Raw genomic sequence first — 27,610 nt, 5'->3', positions numbered from 1 at the left:
GTAGAAGGAAATTTTTTAAGTGGTGTTAGACTATATTAAAACATAGAGGCCATTTTTCTTTAGTGCCATTGTTGAAAATAAAAATGAGTCGACTTGAAGACTTCTAAAAAAGCAGCAGCCTCTTCATCCTCCTCCATCTGACAGACATGCTGCGAGGTTCAGGCTGGTCCAGGCTCTCGGTCCCCTGCTTCAGCCTCCTAGGTGCCCTAATCCCAGCTGTCCTGTCCTGTTCCGTTGTGTCGTGTGTGTGTGTGTGTGTGTGTGTGTGTGTGTGTGTGTGCATGCTTGGCCTTGTTGATTGGGGCGGTGCTTTGCGAACTCTGGAGTTACTCATGAGTGGAGATGGTAAACAACGCACCTTGCTGGTGCTCAGCTGTTCTTTTCTTCCTCTTTCACTCTCCTCTGCTGCACCCATCTTTCTCGCCTTCATGGTGGAGTAAGGGGTGTGTACGGTATTTGGTTACCTGGAGGACTTATGTGATATTTGCAGCTAAACACGTAGAGTCATTGAGTAGTTCTTAGCTTCAGAACTTCTCTTCAAGGCTGGTCTCCTCAAGCTACTTTGAGGCAGATAAAACCCTAACAAGAGACAGGATTGATAGCCATGGTCACCCAATGTTTGTCCTCGCCCGGTCAGGACCAGTTCACAGAGAACCTGGGCCAGCCCATAGCTCTCCTGTAGCCTCCATTGGCCGTAACAATGTTTTCCTGGTCAAATCTCCCCAACTAAAGCTGTCTCTACCAAACAGGACTGTAAGACACCCCACATTTACCCCTTTCTTCCCATACACACCAAATTCGATTTCTTTCTTTTTGTGACAGGGTCTCCCAATGTAGCCCTGGTTAACCTGGAACTCACCATGAAGAACAGACTGACCATTAACTTCTAGAGCTCCCCCTGCCTCTGCCTCCTAAGTGCTTGGGTTAAAGCCAAGCACCAGCACACAAGGGTTTTTAAAAAGATTTAATCTAGTTTAAATTCTGAGTCCACTGCTGTAGGAAGCTGTGCATACATGCAAGGGCGGTCCCTGCAGGGTGCAGAGGAGGGTGTGGGAGCCTCTGCACCTGGAGCTTCAGGAGGTTGTAAGCTCAGGATCAGCTGCAAAGAACCAAACTACATTCTCCACAAACTCCTAACTGCGTCCATCCCCAGCTCTACTTCTTTCGTGGACATCTTCATTATTCATTATTCATAGAATTATGGTGGAATCCATCAAGGAGGTGACTGACACCGCCTGGTCTAGGTGTTCCACAGGTGTTTGAAACTTGACAGAATATTTGGTTGACCCAAAGCAATGCACTTCTAACAGTGTTCTTCGTGAGGAAGTCTTTGGATCAGAGGCCCTGTGGTCCCTGTATAATCACTTTCCTTACTCTTTTAATGTACCCTTTCACACTTATTGCATTTACCATTGGTGTTGGATCTGGGGTCAAACAATGATGGGGGACAAACCACCAGAGTCTATTAAACCAGAAGCAAGCTTTATTCCAGAAAAAAAAAATCACCACGGGTCACACAAAGCTTCTTAGATGTAGCTGTGACCATAGCCAGAGATCCGGCTTCTGTAGTTGTGGCAGTGGGGGCTGGTTCTGGCCTCCTCCACACCTTTGAACCAGGTGTGGTTCAAAGAGCTTTTACAACTCTGAGGTCAGGCTTAACGTCACAGAACATTTTAAGTTTTACGACTTTTAGTTATAGAATGTTAGGGTTAACTTAGGATGTTTGCCAAAGCCTTGGTTGACACAGCCGCTTTTCACCGTCCCTGAAAGAATGTGAGGCAGAAAGTAGAGTAACCTAGGGACACAGTTAAAGATTAGGGAATACAAGCAGAGGGTCCCATAGAGGCAGTAGTTAGGAGCTAAGCTTTGTCTGCAGTACCTGCCTAGCTCGGAAGCTGGGAAGCAGAAGACAGCTCTTGAAAGTTTACCTCTGTACACAGTGGCTGCCAGCTTTTTTTTTCTTCCAAATGTGTTTGGGCTTGCAACTTTACATTTCTATATTCCTGGACCATACCCTTTATTTTTATATTCGTTTCCTGGACTTTTCATTAGTATCAAAACTGAAAAAATGAGTTCAATCAAACTCGTCGGGCTGGAGGGAATGTCCACGTGGCACCGTCCGCAGCTTCTGCGGTGGAGCTGGTGATCGTCTGGAAGTCAGCCTTTGCTGCCTCTTGTGTCTCACTCAGTGCACGTCCTCTCCAGTGAAAGCTGCCTAACTGGGAAAGGGGTGAGAACTACGGTGTAGGAACTCCCACACTTTGTGAACTTCCCTTGGGCCACAGCTGGATCTGGACATGTGGTTTGTGTTCCAAGCAAAAGTAACTTATTCTTAGCACTGGAGCACTTAGCACTTAAACTCAGCAGTTTAGAGCACGCGGTGGCTCACAAGCACCCCTAACTCCAGTTCTAAGGGATCCAATACCCTCTTTTAGCCTCAATGCACATCATATATGCAGGCAAAATGATTATATATGTTATATATAGTATATAAATTTGAATAAATGATAATTTACTTGTGTTATTAACTCAAGCTCTGGAGTCACACAAGCCCTCTCCTCCTGTTCACAAGCTAACACTGTTTATTGGTGAAAACTTGAGATACAACTTTCCAAGGCAAACAGGCACATTTAACAACATCTGGGTTCTTATCACAGATGTGTTTGAGGTCCCCCACCATTCCTGTCTGCAGCCATTTAGATGTGAAGTTCTTCATGTAAAGTGGGGCTTGGGGGCCTCGCTAGAGCCGTGGTGTGAAATGGCACACTTTCCTCTGCTTTTGAGTTTTCCCAGCCAGTGGTGCTTGCTCCTGTCACTGCAACCCTCTTGTACTAGTCCATCTAACACTCCGTTCTGTCTGCCTGTGCGCGCGCATGCACACACACACAAACACACACACACACACACACACACACACACACACACACACACACACGGGAACCCTAGGTGTTGAGAGAGTGTGTTCTTCTGCAGCTGGAAGTGTAAGTGCCTGGTGTTCTTGTCAGGCCTGCCTGTTTCTACCTGTTACTTGATGTTTACTGAGTGTGTGTGCATGCGCATTTGTGTGGGTGTGCCTTACAAATCTAAATGAAGTCAGTGGTTGGCTGGCATTTCTTGGCAGCCACTTTTCTCATCTACACTTCATGACTTTGGGGGGTTACTTTTCAGAATGAAGTAAGGATAAGGCTGACTGCGAGGAAGTCAAATCTCTCCTTGTTCCACATTATTCTGAGATACGTCAACCCTGGGACTGAAGGAGTGTCTGGCCGTATCACTGTTTATCCATCCCGGGCGAAGTCGGGTAGGTACAATGTGAAGCCTTGTTACTTGTTTCCCTCTTTAGAGACAGAGTCCCACAACCAGTCCAGAGTGACTCTTCCTCCCAGTGCTGGAGGGATGCACAATTGAGTCTCTAAACTGGCTTCACCTCTTTTCAGTTGAGAAAGGATCAAAATAGCATTCCTTTGGTTTTCACAAAGCCCATCATCCCTAGAAGACATTAAGCCCATGGCAAAATCTGATTGGCCGGCTCACTTGCATCCTTCCTTACCATCTGATTGGCCAGTCATATTGCATGCTCTTCTTCACCATCTGATTGGCTGGCTCTCTTGCATCCTTCCTTATCATCTGATTGGCCACTTCTTTTGCATGCTTTTCCTTGCTATTTGATTGGCTGGCTCACTTGCATCACATCCTTCCTCACCATCTGATTGGACGGCTCTCTTGCATGCTCTCTGTTACCATTGCTTTCTCTTCACTTTGTGCTTCTTTTACTTTTGCTGTTAAATTATCACCATCATTTTAAAAATCAGCATAGCGATGTTCAAATGTTGGCTATCCTTCATCCCCAGGGGTCATGGATCCCTTTACTGGTAAAAACAGATCTGTGTAGCTCACTTATGGGGAAGTGGGTGCTGCCTTTTTTGGGGGTATTATTTAGGAGCTGTTGGCCTATTGCTCTTAATTCTTTCATGGTTTCAAGCAAGGAGAAATAGAGGAGGGTTGAAATTTTAAAATGAAGGTCAGAAAATAGGAAGTTCAAGGAAGGCCCAAGGACCTTTGAACTTCCTTCAACCATGAGGACTTCCTAAGCAGAAGAGGGTACCACTCACAGCTGTCTGGGGCAGGGCTTAGAACACATGGAGTTAGAGCATCAACCAATCCCAGAAATGGACTCAAGAAATCACTCGTAATCCCAGAAGGACTCAGAACAGTGCTAATGGAAGCCTGACTCAGCACTGAGATGTTACATGACCTTATTTCACATCCATGGCAGAGTGGGAAGTGAGAGGAGGAATTGGGTCGAGCTTTTGGGGCTGGAGGCTAAGCAGCTCACAGCCACTAGAGAGCTCTAGTGGGCTCTCTTTAAGGAGAGGAGCCTCGTGCCCTACACAAGGAGCCTGTGGACTAAAGAAAGCAAGCCGCCCAAGTGCATAACTAGTCTTTGTAGACAGAGGCTGTAGACTCTAAGTTTGTCCCCACAGACCCTTCTGTTCATTTCTGGATGGTGTCAGGGGTCTGCCTTCTGTCCACACACCTCTCTGCTCCAGGGTGTCACCAGCAGTGTGCCCTCTGTCTGTCCACACAGACCCCCTGTGCCCTGTGCCTCAGTTGTCTGCCCTCTATCTGTCCATACAACTAGAATACAGTTTGGCTGGTTCCCTGCTCTCTGAGACAGTCTCCTCTAAGTCTGAATCAGGAACCTGGTTCCATATTCCTAAGGTCGTCTATGCCTCCTCTCTCGTCCCCACTACCACTGTCTGCTCTTCCATATCATTCTGTAGTCTGATCCCTGGCTCTCCCTCCTCGTGTCCCCAGGGAGCTTGGCCATGCTTGCTGTGTTCACCGCATTGCCTGCAACCAGCCCCAGGCCTGACACAGTGGACCTTTGTAAATGTCTATAGGAGGAGAGCTATGCAGAGATCAGGTGCAAACATGTCCTCTCCAGAAGACCTCAGACTTGGGGCCAGGTGCAGAAGACCCCTCAGACTCACTAAGGGGCCAGGTGCAGAAGACCCCTCAGACTCACTAAGGGGCCAGGTGCAGAAGACCCCTCAGACTCACTAAGGGGCCAGGTGCAGAAGACCCCTCAGACTCACTAAGGGGCCAGGTGCAGAAGACCCCTCAGACTCACTAAGGGGCCAGGTGCAGAAGACCCCTCAGACTCACTAAGGGGCCAGGTGCAGAAGACCCCTCAGACTCACTAAGGGGCCAGGTGCAGAAGACCCCTCAGACTCACTAAGGGGCCAGGTGCAGAAGACCCCTCAGACTCACTAAGGGGCCAGGTGCAGAAGACCCCTCAGACTCACTAAGGGGCCAGGTGCAGAAGACCCCTCAGACTCACTAAGGGGCCAGGTGCAGAAGACCCCTCAGACTCACTAAGGGGCCAGGTGCAGAAGACCTCAAACTCAGGGCCAGGTACAGAAGACCCCTCAGACTCAGGGCCAGGTACAGAAGACCCATCAGACTCAGGGCCAGGTACAGAAGACCTCAGACTCAGGGCCAGGTGCTGAAGACCCATCAGACTCACTCAGGGGCCAGGTGCAGAAGACCTCAAACTCAGGGCCAGGTACAGAAGACCCCTCAGACTCAGGGCCAGGTACAGAAGACCCATCAGACTCAGGGCCAGGTACAGAAGACCTCAGACTCAGGGCCAGGTGCTGAAGACCCCTCGGACTCAGGGCCAGGTACAGAAGACTCATCAGACTCACTCAGGGGCCTGGTGCAGAAGACCCATCAGACTCAGGGGCCAGGTGCAGAAGACCCATCAGACTCAGGGGCCAGGTACAGAAGACTCATCAGACTCACTCAGGGGCCTGGTGCAGAAGACCCATCAGACTCAGGGGCCAGGTGCAGAAGACCCATCAGACTCACTCAGGGGCCAGGTGCAGAAGACCCCTCAGACTCACTCAGGGGCCAGGTGCAGAAGACCCCTCAGACTCACTCAGGGGCCAGGTGCAGAAGACCCCTCAGACTCAGGGCCAGGTGCAGAAGACCCATCAGACTCAGGGGCCAGGTGCTTGTTTTTTTGGCAGAAGAAATGCATGCTACATCCTGGAAACAAGTAAATAGAGAGCTGGGAAAATTTCTAATTGGAAAGTGAAAGTATACTCATGAATAAAAATAAAAAATGACAATCTCCTACAGACAAAAAAGAAAGAAATAAAAAACCATATTACATATTGAATACACACATCTGGAAGGTACATTCCTAAAGATAGCTCTTAGCCAGATGTGGTAGTTTGCCTCGGTCATCCGGCACTTGAGGGGAAAAGGCAGGGGGGTAACCAGCTGAGATCAGTGTGTTCTGTCATGAGTTCCAGGTCAGGTGACCTGGCTACATGGCTGAGTCTGTGTCAAGTGTATACACATAGATATTAGTATATGAATGTATTTAATACACCTGAAAACTCAACACTTTAATAGATACCACTGCTAACACCTTCAACTGCTGTTTGTCTCCTGATAGGCGCTTCTCAAAGCAAAGAGATGAACTTTCCCCCAAGTAAGGAGCCAGCCTTTGTCACTGTCCCCGGAGATGGCTCTGCAGACCCGTTCTCCATCACCCCAGGGACATGGATTGCTTGCATCCAGGTGGAAGGAGTCCTCCTGGTAAGCTGGATCTGAGTGTCCAGGTCCATGGCTAAGATCTGAGATAGTCTCGCTCATTCCTGTGACCCATGGGAAGACGTCAGAATCACATGCATTTCCCTTCCACTGCAAAGGAAACTGGCTTTTTCCCTCAGGGGACATGACAGAGAAACGTTATGTCTCTTCAGTCAATTACTCTTGGACAAAAATAATCTATATGTCTCTATATAAATGAACTATAACTCAAAATTAGAACAAATGCAAAGCTCTTATAAAGACATGACCCTACCTTTCTAATTTTGTTTGATATTTCTGTTATGAAGCAGAAAGGCACCAAAGATGCACACACCCAAACATGCAGAATAATCAGGAGAATCTAATTAATCAGGAGGATAAATAGCAGCAAGATTTAGGGATGTGTGAAGGGAAGGGAGAGGCTCCAGGAGCCAGGGGCCCTCCCCCAACTCCTCTACCCCCAAACCCCACTTCCTCCTGCCTTTCCCTCACCTAGTCAAGAATCCTAAAGCTGGTCTGGCAAAGGGCTCCTCATCCAAGGAAAGCCAGAGGAGCCACAAGGGGGTTCTCTGAGGCCCTGCTCTTTGTCCACACCTCAGATTTGTTATAACTTGTAGCAAGGCCAGAGATAAAGTCGTTGGCACACATTTAATATCATGTGCTTGAAGCAGGAACCATAAAGCTGTCCTTTTGGAACATTAGGAAGTCTTAAGCTGGTCACTCAGCTCTGAAGCTGCCTCCATTGCTTCTCCTGAGTGACAGAGATAGAACTTAACCTTGGGTGTCTTTTCCAAAGACAAACAATGTGAAGTTATATAACATCCATTGGCCCTCGTGCCTTCTTGGCAAAGAAATTTTATGTCTGGAGAGATAAGTGAGTCAGAAAGGATATTTTCAGATATTAGAAGTGAGGAAGAGGAAGTTCCTTTGCTGCCAGTACGGGTGTGAAGCTGGACGGGTGGAAAGATTGTCATAACCCCCTACCCAGGCCTGAGAGATGCGGAACAACCTTGTGCTGATGTCCCCGGCGTGACTCTGTCCTCACTGGGCACTTGCTATTTCTGCTTACTGGTCTTCGGGACAATAGCAGCTATGGGCCTGCTCAGGGAAATGATGTCTAGAACAGTGAAAACCTACCCTGTAATAAAGCCCCCTGATCACCAATCTGCTTTTTCCCCTACCTGAGGAAAGAAAATGCCTTAAGGGCCACATGGGAATCTCCCTCTAGAGGCGAATCCCCCATCTCCTCCCTTCTGCACATATGTAGTGGGGCCACAGATTCTGAGATCGCTGGGACACTGCAAGGCACCTGTGTCTGAGAGCCTGGAGCACCGCTCTTTCCTGAATGCTTAGCTGCATTTGCATAGCTTAATCTGGCATGGTTGGTGGGATAGCTGCTCTTTCATTTGCTAGGACAGGCAGGAAGGTTGTCTGAGATACCAACATCACAAAAACCCTTTCCCTACCACTATGCTCTGTAGGCAGGGTTGGAGCTGAAGGCCACATCACTGGTCAGTAGATGGCGCTCTGTAGTGAGGAGGGCAGCCAGCGGCTCAGCAGAGCATCTTTTTTAATGATTTATTTCTATTTCATGTACATTGGTTTACCTGCATGAGGGCATTGGATCCCTTGGAACAGAGAGTTGTGAGTTGCCATGTGGGTGGTGGGAATTGAACAGGGGTCCTCTGGAAGAGCAACCAGTGTTCTTAACCTCTGAGCCATCTCTCCAGCCCCTCAGCAGAGGACCTTAATAATTTGGTTCAATGTCTTTGATCACTGGGAGGAGGGGATTTATTATAAACAACCGGAAGATAAAGTAACATTTCCTGTGGATCTAGAAATCCCAAATATACACTCTGCAGCCCTGACCTCCAGTGTGCGAAGAATTGTGGGTTCTGGAGGGCCAGGGTGAAGAACGAAAGAGTTGATCTGAAGTTGAAGTTCACCATTGACTTCCCTGGGACTTTATTCTCTTAGCATACACATTTGTCATTTCATTACCAACTCTGCCTGTGGTCTTCACTTGCTAGGATTACCTGGTGCTGCTTCCCCGCGACTACTATGAAGCTTTCGCCCTGCAAGTGCCAGTCACGGAACCATGCGCCCACACAGGATCGCCCCAGGACAAGTTAGTATGGAGTGGGGGTGGGGTGCAGGCTCAATGCCACCAGACTCCTCTGAATTAGCCACGAATACAAGGCTCATGAGGTGGCCTCACAATCGCAGCGGTTACGGTACAGCCCCGCTGGTAGGTTCATTGTGAATTGTTGCTCTGAGCCTTACTTGAGTAAGAATCTGAAAGCATGTCACATGCCACAGCTGCATGAAGAGCGCCGCCGCCGCCTTGTGCGTGTGGAACGCTGCAGCTCGCAAAGTCACCTCAGAGTCATTCATCGGGCGAGGGCAAGAGCTCAAAGGAGGGCGGGTTCTTGGACCTTGGTTCCGTCCCCTCCTGTGTGGGAAACTTGCTGGTCCATGCCTTCGATGTCCACTCGCTAAGACTTTGTTGAGGAAATGATGCAAGGACGCCGAGGTGACTTGCATCACTGCAGCCTTGTAGCTCTGTAGGTTTCCGTATCGTGTTCATGTGGTAACGATTGTATTTGTTCTCGTTGAAGTTGTTTGCTTTACCAGCATTTACCAGTGACCCGATTCTCCTGCACCCTGGCTTGTGAGGCCACACACTTCCTGCTTGATGGGGAGCCAAGACCTGTGGCAGTGAGGCAGCCCACTCCCGCACACCCAGCCATGGTGGACCTCAGTGGGAGAGAGGTGGGGCATCCTTCCACTTCCTGTCAAAGCTGGTGCGACCTCTGCATTTGTGTCTGCTGAATGCTTAGTTAGCTCGGGTTGCTTCCCAAATCCCTGAGTGCCAGAAGGGTTTCTCAGAGGTGTTGATGAACAGGAGCTGAGGGCTCTGAGTTGAACTGGGGCAGACACGCCCTCCACACGGAGCTGTGTTGAGGGTTTTCTTTTTTCTTTTTTTTAGCACCTTCTAGAAATAGAAACAACCATAGACGATCTCAGGGTCATTTGGTTACCTGCTCCACCTGACTCACAGTGAAGTCGATTCAGTCTTACAGGCCTCCAGTAGCCGGGCTGATTTACCTTTAAAAGGATACAACCGGTCCCCTCTGCTCAACCCCATAGGCCTAGCAATTTGTAGCAGCTGAATTTGTGGAACTTGGAATCTGAAACTGCCCCCCCCAGGCATCTGTCCTGTGGCTGGGAGGACAGGTTAGTACAGGCCAGGGCTTTGTGTCTCTTCCTGGAGTTCGTGGAGTGACAGTGGCAAACCTGGTAACAAACATACTGGTAACAGATTGCATAGTATACCAGCAGTGAGAACACACATCTCAGCACCTCAAAATGAAGATGCTGAACAACAGCCTGCTCCCCTCTATTCTCATTCTTTTGTTAACATTGTCTATTCTGAATTTTTGAGAGAACACTTCTTTTGGGGTAAAGTGTATGAAGTTAAAATATCTGTGGCCTTAATTATTCCTAAATATTTAGGTGCACACATTTTATAAACTATGTCCTTACATTTTAAAGGCAACAGCTAAAGATATTAAGGTTACTTCTTAGGCTCCTCATTTTATTTTATTAGATTTTTAATTTATAAAAATATAGTTAGTGTAATAAGAAAACATAATTAGATGTAATGAAAAACTGAATATTCTCTCTACTCCATTCTAAAATTAGCTTAACCACATTCCTTTCTGTCCATACTGCATGTACATGTGTGCACTCACTTGTACATATATTTAACATGTGAGAATGAACATATTTGTATGTATGTTTTGATAATAGGGAAGTCCAGCTGAGGGGGACCAGCCCCTCGGGAATATATAAACTTATATTAGTTAAGCTTAAGTATATCTAAGCTGTCTCTCAGCTACCTCAAGGTCTCAACAATCACCCATGTTCGGGGACAACATGGATCATTGACTATTTTTGTCACTGCAAGAAGGCTGTTGTGATGAAACTCAGATCTGTGGCATTAGAAGCAGTATTGTAGCTATTCTAGCTCCTTTCTTATATAAGAGTTATTATTGCTAGACTCACCGGCCTTGTATATAAAACCAAGGAATTTTTATTTAAGCTTTAATCTCATCCCAGGGTTATTTACCTATATTAATTACTTTGCTTCTTAGTGTGACCAAATACTCAACACAAAGCAGCCTAAGTAAGAAAGGATTTATTCTGGGTTTTGGTTTGGGGTGTAGTCCGCTAAGGTAAGGAAAACTTGGGCAACATGGTGTCTGTTGGCTGTGGCTGAGATGGGACAGAGAGTAAGGTCATGTGGAAACCTCGAGGCCTGCCCTCCAGAAATTTACCTCCTCTAGCTAGGCCCCAGTGTGTACAGATTCCACAACTTTCCAAAATGGTGTCACCAGTGAGCATGGCTCATAGAGTGATGTCGTTCTACATCTAAATAGTAACAGTTTTTATTCTGTATGTGCAAGTATCAGAAAACCAGAAAAATCCAAAATGGGAGCCATTTCTGGCCCCCAGACTGGGTAAGGAAGTCTCATGTGCTGTCATGTTGCATGACGTCTCTGTGGAAGCCTCCTGATTAAATTGCCTGCATCTGCAGAAATTTTTGCTCGCTGGGCCAGAGAGATGGTTCATACAGCACTTGCTGTATAAACACGAGGATCTGAGCTCAGATCTCAGCAGCCACATAAAGGCAGATGTGGAAGCACACATCTGCCATCCTGGTCCTCCTGAGGTGATATAGGACATATACACGTGGACACACACACACACACACACACACACACACACGGACACACATATATTGTCAAGGACCAGCCTCGACAAAACCACCTCTTGCCAGGATAGGGGATGGGAATTTAGAAATATAAGTATAGAATACAGAGATGTGTGAAAAATGACAGATCAGAAACCATAGAATAGTACCAGGAGGGCATTCCAGTAGTTATTGAAATTACCCCATAGCTTGTATACAGTCAATCCTTTAGCACTCGGAGACATCAAATCATTAGCATTCTGTTGTTTAGGCCCTAGACCGTGAATGCTGAAGGCAGCCACTCCCCAGGTGACCTCTTAGTTACAAAAGAAGGAACAGAAGTACATTTTCATATCGTGACCATCTGTAGAGATGGCAAGGACCTACTTGAATGAGCTATTTTAATGTTAAAAGAACCAAGCAATCACACCCTGAGTTGGGATGTAAAACTACCTTGCCAGTCATTTAGAGCAACTCCAACTCTCTGACTGGCAGACAAGGTGGAATTAGGCTCACTTTTTTGGGCCTCCACACCTCTCTGACTAACTCAGTTCCACATCTTACATGTTTCTATGCTACTTTCTGAGAGAATTTGCCACACTTGAAACTTATACTCTACCTGTATAGTTATCTAATTATCTGATCAAAGCCTGAGAGCAGAACTCACCTGTCTTATAATCTATTGGATGCTCACTAGCTGGTCACAGCAGGCCTTCAGTAACACTTGATGGCCAAAATATTGAAATTCCCATCTGACTTCAGGATGGTAGTTTATCCTTCTTGGCTTGGCACAGGTGGAAGGTTCTGTGCTGCAGAGTCTGGCCCTGGGCCCTTTCAAGTCCCCTTCAGACAAACAGCCCGACAGCGACATCACCTTTCCATTTCACCCAAGTCCATCTGCGTTACCATCAGACGTAAACAGATACCAGTCTGTGGTACTCACAGCGGGTTGGCAGTAGGAGCTTAGAGGCATGATATGACGGAAGTCACAGCTTGTCACTGGCCCACGCGTGCTGTGCGGTGAGCTGAGACAGACAGCTTTCATTTGAAGATCCCTGAGGAGAGAAGCTGGCAGGCCAAGGCTGGACTCTCCTATGTGACTGTCATGCCCCACCTTGTCCAGCAAGGAATGATGCGACCACCGGAGCTCTTCTTACTGCAGTTTATTCCAGGACTTTATTCACTTTCTCTCTCTCCCTTCCCCTCTCTCCTTTCTCTCTCTCCTCTCTCTCTGGGCAAACCTCTCCCAGCCCTTAAGTAGGCATGGGCTGCCGACCCCGAACTGCCAGGTGGGCACTGCCCATAGGTTCACGCATATGCAGGCAGCTATAATCATTGCATGATCATAGCGTAGGTTAGGCCTTAGCCATCTCAGGAGTTGATTATACATCTCCATCAGGTGTGACACCACTCAGTTCGCTACATGTGCCAGTCAGAACTGAGTGACCAGTGCACATTTGCCCTTTGGTCAATAAAGGTGTAAAAATAAACGGCACACCAGGAAACGTGGTTGAACAAAAGGAACAAATCACAACAAAGACATCCCAATTACAACTGCTGGTCTTGGTGGCCACAGGGTGCGGCTTGTGTGCCTCTTATAAGCACCCATGAGGCACAGCTTGCTCTCCCTCTCTTGCCTCTTCCTTTCTCTCCTGTTTCTCTTCTTCCTCCTGTCTGTCTGCCTCTCTCAAGTCCCCACTCTGACATGGTCTTTTGTCGCCCCACCCTCTAAACCTCTTGTGCTAACTCTGTTGTGCGTGGTCTGTTTCCCTAGTGGCATACCTTGGCAGGACCCACCAAAGGTGCCCACTATCTTTTTATTTCTCCTTTCAGTATCCACCAATGTTTCTGTAGTGCGTGTTGTATGTCACATAGAGCTTCAACGTTCTCCATCCATTCATCCAACCTCAACTCTGTTGAGGGAGGACTGATGCCACTGTCCCTATTTTGTAGGGGCATACAGACATAAGTTCTAGGTTGCACAGCCAATGTCATCCTGAATTTGGACCACAAGCTTCTGCCTTATGATTGACAAAGAGAAAATCACATTTTCTCCAGCAAGGGCCAGAGAGTAAACATTTTCAGCTTTGTGGGTCATTGCAGCCTGAGAAAACCCTGGTTTCTGACTCATAACCAGTTTTCTTAAAAATAAAAAGGGGGAAAGGTGTATGCCACCATAGAAAATGGTTTGAAAGAAGAGAAGCCAAGTGTCCTCGTTCCTGCCAAAGGGAGGACATGTGTGCTGCTTTTACATGGTTTTTATTTGGCTAATCTGATATTTCTCTCTTGAAGTAGCATTTAAGAGGCAGGTCTCCATTCTCACTGTTGGGAATATTTGTTTGTTGTTAGGAAACAAGCAGCTGAGCCATCCCCGAGAACAGAAGTCCTTAGACACAGAATCCCCAGAGTTAGAAAACAGAAATACACGATACTCTTGGAAGTTCCAGACAAGTGATTATGCAATGTTTCTCCGAGCTCAGAATTTTAACAGGGCGTCTGTTTTCCCCCACATCCTCTCTGGAGGATCACGAATTTACTATGTAGACATGACCAGACTCTGGGGCATCCTCTCTGCCTTTGCCATTGTAAAAACATATCCAGTACAACGCACATCAGATGACTGTCGACTTGACCTCTCTGGCAGGTGGAACTGCACCTGCGCTTGCGGGTCCCGCAGATTGGCCACTATGTGATCATGCTGGAGTATGTCACGGAGGTGAACCAGCTTTCTGTGGTGGATGTCAGCCTGAAGAGCCCAGGGTCTGCCTTGGCAGGCCAGGTGAACATCTACAGCTGCCAGCACAGGTAATAAGAACGCCCCGCCCTGGAATTCCTCCAGCAGGGAAGTCTGCTGGGACTTCGGTGATAGCCAACTGGAGTTGCTTCCTTTTGAGGCAACCTTTGAAAAGTAGGAGGAAACTAGTTCTAGGGAATAACATTATCCCCAGATGGATGGGACATCTCCATGGGCAGCTCTGTGAAATAATGGGAAAGGTGCCCATCTCCCTTCACAGCCCATCTTCAGAATCTGCCATCATTAGTGGTTGATGACTGCTGAGTGCAGACGGAATGAGGAAGGACTCTCAAGTTTACCCTGATGAAATGTTTGCCCAAGAGTGTTAACGGACAAGGGCTTGCTAAAAGTGATTTTCTTTGCATAACGTTTCACGAACATTCCTTAATTAAAGCACAGAGGGCATTTGCCGATGAGGCTAAAAGTGTGATTAAATGACACCCGAAGTTGTACTCCCTTGACACACTCGTGGAGAGCTGCAGTGAGCTCACCCGAAGTTCTAGTCCCTGGACACACTCGTGGAGAGCTGCAGTGAGCTCAGCGGAAGTTCTAGTCCCTTGACACACTCGTGGAGAGCTGCAGTGAGCTCACCCGAAGTTCTAGTCCCTTGACACACTCGTGGAGAGCTGCAGTGAGCTCACCTGAAGTTCTAGTCCCTGGACACACTCGTGGAGAGCTGCAGTGAGCTCAGCGGAAGTTCTAGTCCCTTGACACACTCATGGAGAGCTGCAGTGAGCTCACCTGAAGTTCTAGTCCCTTGACACACTCGTGGAGAGCTGCAGTGAGCTCAGCGGAAGTTCTAGTCCCTGGACACACTCATGGAGAGCTGCAGTGAGCTCACCTGAAGTTCTAGTCCCTGGACACACTCGTGGAGAGCTGCAGTGAGCTCACCCGAAGTTCTAGTCCCTTGACACACTCGTGGAGAGCTGCAGTGAGCTCAGCGGAAGTTCTAGTCCCTTGACACACTCGTGGAGAGCTGCAGTGAGCTCAGCGGAAGTTCTAGTCCCTTGACACACTCATGGAGAGCTGCAGTGAGCTCAGCGGAAGTTCTAGTCCCTTGACACACTCGTGGAGAGCTGCAGTGAGCTCAGCGGAAGTTCTAGTCCCTGGACACACCGTGGAGAGCTGCAGTGAGCTCACCTGAAGTTCTAGTCCCTTGACACACTCGTGGAGAGTTGCATTGAGCTCACCTGAAGTTCTAGTTCCTTGACACACTCGTGGAGAGTTGCATTGAGCTCACCTGAAGTTCTAGTTCCTGGACACACTCGTGGAGAGCTGCAGTGAGCTCACCTGAAGTTCTAGTCCCTGGACACACTCGTGGAGAGCTGCAGTGAGCTCACCCGAAGTTCTAGTCCCTGGACACACTAGCAGCAGTGAGCACACCAGCTCTTGGTCAGGGCCTTCAATGTTTTGTTGGCCTTTGTTCAAGTTTTATGGCAAACCTGAGATAATTGAAGTAGCTGCCCATCTTCCAGGATGTGAAATGAAAAGAATGGATGAAAAGAGCAGCTTAACATAGGCATTTTTGTGAGGCCTGAGAAAATGTCTGTTGAATTAATGTTATGCTCTTAGTGATCCTAAATAAATCCTGAGGGCTCTGTTTATGGGATGAAGATCCCATAAAGGAAAAATCATACTTGGATATGTGTGTGGTATTGAGGCTCAGACCCAGCACCATCCGCATGGCAGACAAGTACTTCCCCACCAAACCCATCTCCTCAGTTCTGTAGATGGGCTGTAAGGGCATGGGATGGGCCTGAAGCAGTTTCTCAGAACTGCCTCTCACTATCTAAATATATGAGTTTCACACGCAGTCGGCATCATACACTGCAATGTGTACTCCCCGGTGGGTAGGACCTCGCATGCCAGAGTCCTGGGTGTACTGGCCACAAGGCTTCTTCAGCTTCTCTATCTGAGCCCAGCTTCCAGTTGAGCTTTTAGACTCCTCCCATCTTTCAGAGCACAGGCTTGATTCCTTTCACAGAATCTAAAAGATGGAGGACTATCCATAGTTACTCCAGCGACTCTCCAGTTAACCTCCGAATTCCAAGATCATCTATGCCCAAGTTGGTGGAGTATATGTTTGGGAAAGAGAAGGTCTTGCTATGCAACCCAGGGAGGCCTTGAATGCATGATCCTCCTGCCTCAGTGTCCTGGGTGCTGGGATAGTCATGTGCTATCATACCTGCCCTGACAGGCAGGTTTACAAAGCCAAAGAAAGAAAGGGTCCTTGCAGGATTCCATTCATGTTTTCTGATGAGTGCTGAGGAAGGCTGTATGACACCGTACATGTTTCAGCACATAAGAGCATCTAAGTGTGCTTAGCAAACCCGTTCTTAGAATAGCACAGCGTCATAGTAGACTAGAGATTGCTGGCTTCATACTTAACCCAGGAGAGTCGCATTGGACATTTTTACTGGGCCTAAATATTTCCTTTTTTTTTTTTTAATGTTTCAGAGGTCACAGGGGTCAAGTAAAGGCTAACTGCCTGCAAGGGTGCGAGTTTTAAATGACAGGCCTGTTCAGCGTTGCAGTCTCCTGCTGAATTTTGAACTTTCCCCTGCATGTCTCAAGTGATTTCTAACCACTGTGTTAGACAGAACATCTCAGCAGAAAAGCGACGAGAGCCTCACTTTCCAGAGTGATGCAGCGATAAATCACGTGTTCTCCCTGCAGTGCGGCGACCCGTAATGATAAACCACGGCCGTCTATTTCTTAGTGAGACTTTTAAGGGGTGATGATAAAACTAAATGCAAGGCAATCAATGTATTTAGCTCCCATGATGGCACTCGAGTCCGAAAGAGCCGCTTCAGTTGCACTTCCGCACCGGCTGTAGGTTTCTGCGCATGTGCCCAACTTCTGCTAGAGTCTGCATGTTTTATCTCCTTTTAGTCATTTCTGAAGCATCCTTTACCAAATTATTTCAGGTGTTTCTTAGGGGTGGCCATATTGTTTTACCCTATTCTTAGCTCCATATTTATGTGTCCAGAGGGAAATGGCCTTATATATGCTTCCTAGTAGTCTCATCAGAGCCAGATTTCATGTTGTAAAACCGTAACTTTTAAAAAATGGTCTCAAAATGTCTCTCACCCACATGGAGAGGAAGGGTGGGGAACAGCGGAAGACGTGCAAAGGGACTAGGGAAGAAACCTGGCAGCCCTGAAAACCATCTGACGTGCCCTTCCCTGTGTTGGTAGAGCTAGCCATGCTTACTGCTGGGTAACTTGAGTTATGAGTAGTCCAAACAATATTGGCAAATTTCCCAAAGCTCTGCCATCCCTGCCCAGGGTCCCTTCTCCTGATGACTAGCCACGCCTCTGTCACCCAGGAGGAAATGGGCTGCAGAGGCCGCAGGCCTGGGAGGTACAGCGTTGCCTGAAGTAGAAAGTCTCTTGTCCGCAGAGATGGTGGTCAGAATCTAAGTCTCTTTGTGCTGCTAGCGCAGAATAGCATAGACCTGGGATTTTATAAATAGAAGAGGTTTGCGTCTCACTGTTGGGAAGCTGGGAGTCAGCATCTGCCGGAAGGCTCTTGTGCTGAGTCATTCTGCCATAGGAGCTGGAAGGGCCAGAGTGTACGAGGGCAGGGGGGTCTGTTTACATAACGCTCATCCCTGTGACAGCTCAGCCCCCTCATGCAGTAACAGCAATCCGCCCACAGAGCTGAGGCTCTGTTCCCTGGCCACCTTTGAAAGGTCACAGTGGCAATTGCATTTCAAAATGAATTTTGGGTGATTCAAACCATAGTAGACTGCGTCCCTCTTCGACTCGTCATGCGGGAAAATTGCCCCTGGTTCACTTAGTTACAAGCAGATTAAGTCGAAGATCATGAGGTGCACAGCAAGGGAGCCAGTTGCCGGGTGCCAGGCTAAAACAGCTCTGTTCCCTTTTGCAGCACTCTTTGCAGGAGCGTGGTGATTGACAGTCGGAGTCGTACGGCTGTGTACGAGCTCTTGGCAGATGCAGACATTCGGCTCAAGGTGCACACGGCCAAGTTCCTTCTGGTACGCCTTCATCTAGCCCACGAACTCTACAAGTCTTCTCCTCTCGTCTGTATTTCTTAAAAGCTTATTAAAATGTGGGCTGCAATTTCATCTTATCTGTAAATTCAACATTTGACACTTAACTATTCTTCTCCTCTTGAGTCTTCCTCATGTCACCTCAGAAATTCAGTCATCAAACTTGAATGCTTCCCACACACAAAAAAATCACATTTCATTAATTTTTATCATTAATATAAGTGAAATACCTTTAATCATTCCATTTCTACTTTATCATTATTATGTCCTGGTACAGAAATGACACGGGTTATCATTTAATTTCTGTTCCATTTTACCATCCTGTGTAGTTTCTTGGAACGGTCCATCAGCTGTTTAAGTTTTATAACTGCTTATACAGTAGTTCCCTATATTTCAGCTAGGTGGATATACACCTTAAAATTTAAATGCCAGCTAGGACAGATTAAATGGCATTCATGCCCACCCATGTGATGGGGGAGCTGTGACCAACAGTAGCATCTCCCTGAAAAAGGAATTGTAAGATTTACAGGAACTGTCTCAGAGAATTTGAGATTACCTAAGTGTGAAACAGCTTCCTGTTACTGCTGGCAGCAAGCATGCATCACACCCAGGAAATGCCAGGGGGAATGTGCTTTAAATATTTGTGCCTAGCCTAGCAGGAGTAAGTAAAAACTTGGAATTTAAGGGCTAGTTTGGAATCAGACTTTAAAAATTATTATTATGAAATGGTGGTTTTCCTTCTGTGAGTCCAACCGTCTCCTCTTCAGAAATTGTCCCGGGACTGCCTCAGCCTTTTAAGTATGGATTTGTCCTCTGAAAAGTGGCCTGAGGTCACTGAAGATCAGGGTGACTAGCACGGATGTTCCATGAAGGAGGGGGCATTGCCCTCTGGACACCCCAGTGTTGGTGTTACTCCATACATTTTTGTTGTTACAACTGAACTACTTTGCCAACTACTTTGAGTTGGTAATACAATAAGAGATATTGTAATAATAAGAGATTCTTTAATGACTGAATTTCTTATGTGACCCAGAAATTGGCAGTAGAGACAAATCCTTCAAAGTCCAATTTTGGGCTGCAATCTAAGACACCTTTTATTAAGACAGTGCTTCCCCAGATGTGGCCATGTCTTCAAACAGCAGGCTCTTTGGCCGTTCACTGCCTCTCTCCCTCGGGAAGCATTTCAGGTGTCGGCACTGGCCCTAAGTCAGAGAGGAAAAAAAGAGGCACCAAAGGCCCTGGACAGAGCTGGTCCTGAACCTTCCCATGATCCAAAGGCCCTGGGCAGAGCTGGTCTTGAACCTTCCCATGATTTTGTTCTTTGACGTATTTGTGCAATTATTCCAACAACAATGTAGTCAGTGATCCTGTCTAATAAGAAACAGGATTTTTCTTGCTGCCTGGGGGGAAGCTGCATGCTTGCCATCCTGCAGTTGCCTGTGAGGAAGCTGCATGCTTGCCATCCTGCAGTTGCCTGTGAGGAAGCTGCATGCTTGCCATCCTGCAGTTGCCTGTGAGGAAGCTGCATGCTTGCCATCCTGCAGTTGCCTGTGAGGAAGCTGCGTGCTTGCCATCCTGCAGTTGCCTGTGAGGAAGCTGCGTGCTTGCCATCCTGCAGTTGCCTGTGAGGAAGCTGCGTGCTTGCCATCCTGCAGTTGCCTGTGAGGAAGCTGCGTGCTTGCTATCCTGCAGTTTCGCCACTTTAAAATAATAGACATTTTCTGGCTGTGTTCTTTATTAATAACCACTTTTAAGAGAGTGCAGCTTTTTGCCAGTAACCGTTGTGTGTTTTTACTCACTTACTCGGCAGTATCAGGTCTGTATTATACCCACTGAAGAATTCTCAACTGAATATTTGAGACCTCAAGTCCACTGTATTGCCAGCTATGGACCGCTTGCTAATCCAAGGTAATGTGTTTCCTGTTGGGTCCATAGGGGTCGCACAAAGACGGGGACAGACCACCAAAGTCTAATAGACTGGAAGCAAACTTTATTCAAGAAAAAAATAAAAAATTATCTCCATGGGGCACAAAAAGCTTATCAACTATCGGGGGCCACTGCCAGAGATGGATTTTTGTAAGGCTGTGGCCAAGGCCAGTTTCTGAACCCACCTTTTTATAGTAGGGGTACCAAGCATTTAGTCTGAACAAAGGAATTTTTATAATCTCGAGGTAAAACTCAGGTACAGATTACTTTACAATCTTCATTAACAGAGTTTTTCAGTTAAACTAGTGTTTGTTCTTAATCTACCATCTTCCCTGGCATTTCCAGGTGATGTTTACGGAGGCTCTGTGCTCTCCCCTTTGATGCTGCCAGTTTCATGTCGCAGGGATAATACATAACCCAGAGGTCACGTATATCCACCTCCTAAAGGTTAACTCAGCTCATATCTGCCATTAATCATGGATGGCTGGGATACTATCTTAGACTATCTCTCAGTTTGCGGAGAGATGCTTTGCCCTTGTGAATAGAGCTGTGGGTTGTAAAGCAGAGTAACCCACTGTTAATAGTTAATCCTCAAGCTGCTGAGAAAGCTGCTGAGAGTCTGCTCTCATTCTTCTAGGCTTACAACTTTGTATTTCTTTATTTCTACATTTTTATATTTTTTTCTTAGAGCCTTCATTTCCCTCCTTTCTTCCTTGCCAATACTCTGAACACTAGTGTCATATATGTAAGTATGAAACTATGCAAGCTGGCGATTCCTTCCCTGAAATGCTCAGGACCTTAACTATTCTGAATTTAGAGCATTTGCAAATACATAATAAGATGTCTTGGGGATAAGACCCAAGTCTAAGCACGGAATGAATTATGCACCACACGCAGCCTCACACACCACCTGCAGCTGAATGCAGACAGTGTATCTGGTGTGCCTCTGTCCCGTGAGGTCACCAGTAGAATTTTCTGCTTGGAGCATCATGTTGGTGCTCAAGAAGTTTCAGATTTTAGATCACTTGGAGTTTGGGATTTGGGGTGCTCAGCGTCTGCCTAACTGCAATATAAGGCAAGACACTGATGTTTACTATAGAATGTTAAAAAGAGAAGAGCCAGTTAAAAGAACTTGTTATGCAATCACAATGACTGGAGTTTTGATTACAGCCTCCATGTAACAAGCCGAACTAGGTATCCCACAGACACCTCAGGCCCCGCTGGGCATCCTGCACACACCTCAGGCCCCGCTGGGCATCCCGCACACGCCTCAGGCCCTGCTAAGCATCCCGCACACACCTGCAAGCCCCGCTCCAAGGTGAGCGTCTATAGGAGGATCACTAGGACTTGATGGCTTCCAGGCTACCCAACGCACAAGCCCCAAGCTCAGTGCGAGACCTTGCCTCAAACACAGACTAGGTAGAGAAGGCTACCCCATACCCTCTTCTTGCTTCTGCTCACACATACAAGCACTCACTCTTTCACATACATGTACACATGCATTCATACACATGGACGGACACATACTCACAATTTTTCACATATTAAATTTTTTTAATTTAAGGAAAATAGATGATGCAGCTAAGTAGGTTTTCCCAGTTGTCAGTCCCATCGCACACACCATGGCGCAGGCAGAGCAGCGCCAGGGGAAACAGCTAGGCCTGCTCCTCAAGTGCAGGTCTGCCAAGTTCTGCTCTGCGCCTCACTTTGTTCCAATCCTTTAATCTTGGTGTCTAGGCTCTTCTTTTGAAAAAACAGAAATAATGGTCCATCTCAGAGCTGGGCTATCAGAACTAGCTAATTAGAGCTTGTTGTGGGTTTTAGGCTGTTGTTTTGCTGTAGATCCAAGAATAATTAAAAGGTTCAGCCATGGAAACTCATGTGCACATTAGGACTCTCGAATCCACCAGCATAGCGCCATTTTAGCCGCGAGGCAAATGGTGCACAGCTGTCTCTCAGAGCAGCGTTCCTGCAGAGAGAGGAATGGTGTCTTTACAGTGATCTCATTTTATTAACTAAAGTTTGCTCAGGAGAAGCAAATGCCAATAAATTTCTGGTTTGCATGACTTTAAAATGCAGATCTTCTTTCTGTGTTAACTTCCTGGTGAACAGGTGCTTGTGCTACGGCCAGCAGCCACACCTGTGCTGCCTCGCAAGGGTCCCTAGACCTCCACCTTCCATGGGTTCTTCTGGTTCCCCTGGCTTGCAGCAGTTGGCCTCCGGGTTTCTTGGCCAATGATCATCATGCGATGTGTTTTGTTTGTTTGTTATAACACAATCATATTTTAAAGTGTTCTATTCCTTAGTGTCACCTGTGTCCCCCTGGCCCACGAAACTCCTCCAACAGCCGTAATTTTGGATGCTCCAAGTGGGGGCCCTCTCCCTCTCCTGCCTCAGGAGTCTGCCCCTCCTGCAGATGGCGTCACCCTGAAGGCACCACAGGTAGGAACACCCTCCAGTGTTGTTTCTAGACCCGTGGTTCTTAGAGTGTGACACCCCCTGACCCCCACCTCCACCAGGCAGCATCCACCTCACCCTGCGGCTTGTTTGGGCTGGGGCCAGTCATCTGTCTTTACCCATCCTAGCCCCTTAAGACTTGGGAACGTCCTCTCAGCTGTCGTTCACTGAGCAGTGCGGCAGTGCAGCCTGGGTAGCCCCGACTCAGGGCTACTCCTGCCCTCCCCATCTGTCCCCGTGAACACTCAGTAAGTTAGCACGTTACAGAGTCTATTGTTTTCATAGGCGGTGGCTGTTTGACGTGGTGGAGTATTGGTTCTTCTCCCCACATGGAGTGTAGAATTTTGAGAAGAGCTGGTGCAGCCTGTAAATTGTTAGGCATCCCCTAACCGTTTCGGTGGGGAATTCTCAATAGACATTCACCAATTATCATCTAGTCCTGGGGGGTTAAATTTAGTAAGGTCATGAAGTGCTTTTGCAATAAGCCATTAAAAAAAATCACAGGATCGCTTTAAAAAAATCACAGCTTTCTGAATTATTGTATGAACCCAAGCGGGCTCTTCTTGGCCCCCTAGCGGCGACTGCAGAAAGAATGGAGGAAGTTGTCTAAATGAAACTGGTGCAGTAAAGGAGCCCAAACTGCTGCCTGCGGGTGAAAAGAGAAAGTTCCAAACGCTGAGGCTCTCTGGGGACAGTAGAGAGAAGGGGAGAGTGGTGGGTTTTCCAAGGTTTTAAGGGGGTACATGGCAGGAGGGGAGATGGTAAACTGGGGTGAAGGCTTTGAAGTGTATACCAGGTGCTTGTGGATAGGGCTTGAAGGAACCTAGAGGCTAGCATAGACCTTCATCTGCTGATAGGTAAAGGTTAATAGAGAGCCTAAAGCTCCTTTCACCAGATTTAAGGAGACTGACTCCTTTTAGAGGCAGGCACTATTTTCTCAAGTCCCTGAGGGAATGCTGTCTTTTATCTAACCGCCAGACTTGGTAAAGGAAATTGTGGGGACCAGACATTCTCATAGGAGATCTTGTAGCTGGGGGTGGGGGGAGCTGAAATGAAGTCCTGGTTTTGCCCTCACTCGAAGATAGATAGAGGCCACTAAGACAGCGCCCCCCCAAAAAAAGGCACCGATGGCCAGACTGATGATGAGAGTCCCATCCCTGGGATGTTGGTGGAAGGAGAGAACAGATTCCTGAAAGTCGCCCTCTAGCCACCGAATGTTTGCTATGGTACGCATGGCCCCATTCCGGTGTGATAAAAATAGTTTGAAAGATGTTAGACTTTCCCAGCTGTGGCAGTGGTGTTTTGCCATAGTTTTTGAGTTAAAAGAGCAGGGCGGGGCATATTCTCTTAAGCCAACAGGGTAGAACTCTGGGCTCAGTTGTGCTTGGTGGCAGGTGGGGAGTGGCAGAGGGTGTACCCAGAATGAGGTGCCCTTCCTCACCAGCTAGAGCTTGTGTGGTTTCAACTTTCCACTCACACCAAGGTGTCCTCACCAGCTTGTCCACGTGTATAAAGAGGTAATCGCTATGAATAGTAAGGATATTACAGGTTCCCAGAAAAGAAGCTGAGGTAAGTTACCTGCAGAGGGGTTTTTACAACACCACAGCTAGAGGTAGAAGGCAAGCCTTCAGGCTGTGGGATGAGCTTCCTCAAGAGCGACAGCCATCAGGGATAACACATAGGGAGGGCTGACTGAAGGGAAAGGGACAGGGCCTTCAGTTAACAAAATGCTGGAAGAGTTACACCATCCCACAGGCAGCAAGGTAGGGTCTTGAAGGAAAAGTTTTCAGTTTCAAAGAGCAAAGGGTAAGTGCTCTCCCAGAATAGTTCTGGGGTATGCGTAAGTTCTGCACTGTTAGGAATATTTTCTAATAGAGCCTCTCCACCGGCACAGAGAATTCCAATCAGACCAGATTAAACCAAATTAAATGCCTGTGTTTAATAGACAGCAATCCTGGGTGGCCGGGAGCATGGCAGGGATTCTTTGGATATAGGGGTGTGACAAGGAGCTGAGGTGATATTTATGACCAACATTTTAAATGTAATATTGAGTTGGAAGTGACACCCCAGCCTGCCGAGTGCTTGGACTCCAACTCCCAGCCTGCCAAGCGCTGACCCCTCCCCTGGGAGGGTCAGGACCACCCCCACAGGGTATTTAGGGAAAGGACACTCCTTAGGTTTGCATGCACTTGCTTCCTCTGTCTCCCTCCTTCTCCCGGCCACCTGGGACCACCGTCTGTTAATTACGGGCATTTAATTTGGTTTAATCTGGTCTGATTGGAATTCCTCCTGTCTGCCGAGAGGCTCTGGCTTGTCTTAACATGCACCATGTGACCTAGCCTGCATAGTGGACCTCAGGCAGGCCCTGAGGAGAATCTAACTCAAGGCAGCAGCGGTTTTTCCCCAGGAGGTCTGAGACACAGAGAGAAAGCCAGGCATGGCTTGATTTGGGGAAAGGAGAGCATCATGTTGATTTGTCATGTAATCAAAAGTTTCCTCAAAAAATGGGAGCCTACTCCTTCTTACACAAACTCATGTGTTGAGTCCCATGGCTGGCAGTGTGTTTATCTAGTTCTTCGGCAAACACACTGCACATTTCTGTTGGCATGTACCCAGGCATGTAACTGCTTTGTCGTGTGTTTGGCTTTGATAAATACCACTGAAATTACCCGGCACGAGTGAGAATGGATCACAAAACCCACTGTAGGAATTTATTAAGAGAGAGAAGGACACTTGCAAAGGCCGAGGAAGTTGGACCAGGGAGAGAGCATGGAGCGGGTGTGTCCTGCTTTTAAAGGCTGCCTTTAAATGCGCACAGGGTCTCACACATGCGCACAAGGGCTTGAGGTGGCTATGAAAGTTGCCTGAGCACTTGTTGGTGCATGCGCGGCCCTGGCACCCAGAAGTGCCAGCCAGAGTGCTGGGTGAGGAAAACCATAACAACCGCCAGTCTTCTGGCATGATTAACCAAGCCTCCTTCCCTAATCACCCCCAAATGTCTGGTTGTGCCTCAGTTTCTCTATTCTGTAGGTGAGAGACATTTGGTTTGCATCTAATTCTCGCTGTGTGTGATTGCAAACAAAGTTGCTATCAACACTTGTCTGAAGGCGTCTGTAGGAATCTGGCAGCTGTCTTCTCAACACCGAACTTGCTTCAGCTGCTTAGTCTGTTTGTAGAGCTGCTGAAGCAAGATGCCGAGGCTGGGGAACTTACAGAGAGAAGGGTTTTACTTAGGTCATGGTTCTAGAGGCCGGCAAGTACAAGACCTGGCAAGGATCCCTAGCATATCATAACACGGCTGAAGGTGCCACATGGTTGAACTTGTGTCCCAGTAGCGATTGTTCAAGAGAAAAAGGGTGCTTTTCTAACAGTTCACTCTGATCCCACCCTGTGGGGAAAGGACTCATTTCTGTACGTGTCTTCAATCTGTTTACCAGGCTCTGGCCCCATAATCTAACTGCATCTCTTAAACTCTGCGCCTCAATACTGCATTGAAGAATTAAGTCTCGCCATGAGTTTTTGTAGGAACTAACTATAGCAACATCTCATGTCCTAATCATTCAAAGTTCTTCAGTTTGAGAGTCTCCTCCCCCCCACCCCTTTTTTTGTCCTCTTAGAATCAAGTAACCCTGAGAGGACTGATACCACACCCGGGCCAACATGTCTTTGTCATCCATTTTTATCAAACAGAACACCCAACATTCCCCACAGAGGTCTTTGTGGATGGAGGAAGACCACGGTCAGGTGAGCAGCCTTGATGAGCAGGCTCCATGACTTGTTCCCGATGTCATGAGAGGGCTCCATGACATGTGCTTGATGCTGTCCTTGCAGCCGTGTGACAGCGTGTCTCGCTCCCTCTTCAGGTTCCTTCCTTGCCTCCTTTTGCCCTCATTTACTCGGCTGCCGGAACCAAGTGATCTCCAATGGCCAGGTGGAGTTCGACATCTCAGAAGCAGAGGTAGCTGTGACGGTGAAGGTTCCAGAAGGAAAGTCCTTAACGCTGGTGCGTTCTGCTTAGCCTTCAGTGTGCTCCCTGGTCAGCCATTGTATGTTAGGCTCCTGCCAGTACTGTCTCCTAGGAATTAATTCTGTTTAGTGGAGAAGTTGGTTATTTGTGGAAAAAGTATGTTTTTACAAACCCATAAAAATAAAACCACATGACAATCACAGCCAGGAGAATAGGAATGACGGAGACTAAGTGACTGGCCTATGCCCAGCCTTCGCTTACTCCTTGCCCCCACTGGCCGCTCTGTGAAACTTCTACCCTCCTGGTTGCTGTCACTTTCTCATGCCCTCCTGAGCATGAGCATTACCCTGAGCTCCTTATGTCGATGTCCCCAGGATCCACTCTGAGACCCTGTGACATATCCCTGTGAACATCATCTGTGCCTAGTGCGTCTGTTCCAGCTTTGTGGGAATAGCACCCGTGTCTCTGAACTCACTCTTGATCTTGCCTGAACTCCAGGCCAATAACTGACCATCAGGGGTCTCCTCTGACTTGCCTGACCTTTCTCCAGGGTCTCTCATCTGTTCCTATTGATGAACCTACCTCGTTCTGGTCCAGGTCCTCGCTCTGTTTACCTGCATCTCTTTGGTCCATCCACTGCATTCTGGAGGTCATTCCACCTCACTCTGGAATTAATGACCCTTACTGCCCGCTTCTAGTTCATCTTTCATCCATGCCTCCTCTGTCCCATGTTCCCCCTTTGCTGCACTAATTGTTATTCTAATTGGTCTTTATAAAAAAAAACTCAGAACCAGATATTGGTGTAAATGCTGAAAGATCAGAGAAAGAGAAAGGAGCAAGTCACAGCCAACTCTTACCTTGCTAACACCTCAGCTGAAAAAGGGTATCCTGTCTCTACAATTCCTCAGACTGAATCCTCCACCTTATATTCCTCTCTCTGCCCAGCCGTATCACTTCCTGTCTCCACTCCCAAGTACTGGGACTAAGGTGTGAGTCACCACTGCTCAGCTTTGTTTCTTTTAGACAGATTCTATCTTGTGTAGCCCAGTGTAGCCTTGAACTCACAGAGATCCATCTGCCTCTGTC

At 47.5% G+C, this 27,610-nt stretch overlaps 1 protein-coding gene across 2 annotated transcripts in view; it reads left to right on the top strand.

Moving 5' to 3' along the window:
• Nucleotides 1–27,610, top strand: part of Lama3 (laminin subunit alpha 3) — a 224,241-nt gene that overhangs the window by 91,435 nt on the left and 105,196 nt on the right. For both annotated transcript variants that reach the window (XM_075969274.1, XM_075969275.1), the window contains 10 exons: nt 3,169–3,301; nt 6,470–6,612; nt 8,637–8,734; nt 9,225–9,378; nt 14,007–14,167; nt 18,051–18,159; nt 19,985–20,082; nt 22,407–22,542; nt 26,175–26,301; nt 26,421–26,560. In XM_075969274.1, the coding sequence (XP_075825389.1) occupies nt 3,169–3,301; nt 6,470–6,612; nt 8,637–8,734; nt 9,225–9,378; nt 14,007–14,167; nt 18,051–18,159; nt 19,985–20,082; nt 22,407–22,542; nt 26,175–26,301; nt 26,421–26,560 (1,299 nt within the window). The remainder of the gene's footprint in view (nt 1–3,168; nt 3,302–6,469; nt 6,613–8,636; nt 8,735–9,224; nt 9,379–14,006; nt 14,168–18,050; nt 18,160–19,984; nt 20,083–22,406; nt 22,543–26,174; nt 26,302–26,420; nt 26,561–27,610) is intronic.

This window comes from Microtus pennsylvanicus, chromosome 4 (genome assembly GCF_037038515.1).
Source record: "Microtus pennsylvanicus isolate mMicPen1 chromosome 4, mMicPen1.hap1, whole genome shotgun sequence".
NCBI lineage: Eukaryota > Metazoa > Chordata > Mammalia > Rodentia > Cricetidae > Microtus > Microtus pennsylvanicus.
Note: the sequence above shows the minus strand (reverse complement) of the source record. Positions and strands in the feature narration are given on the sequence as shown.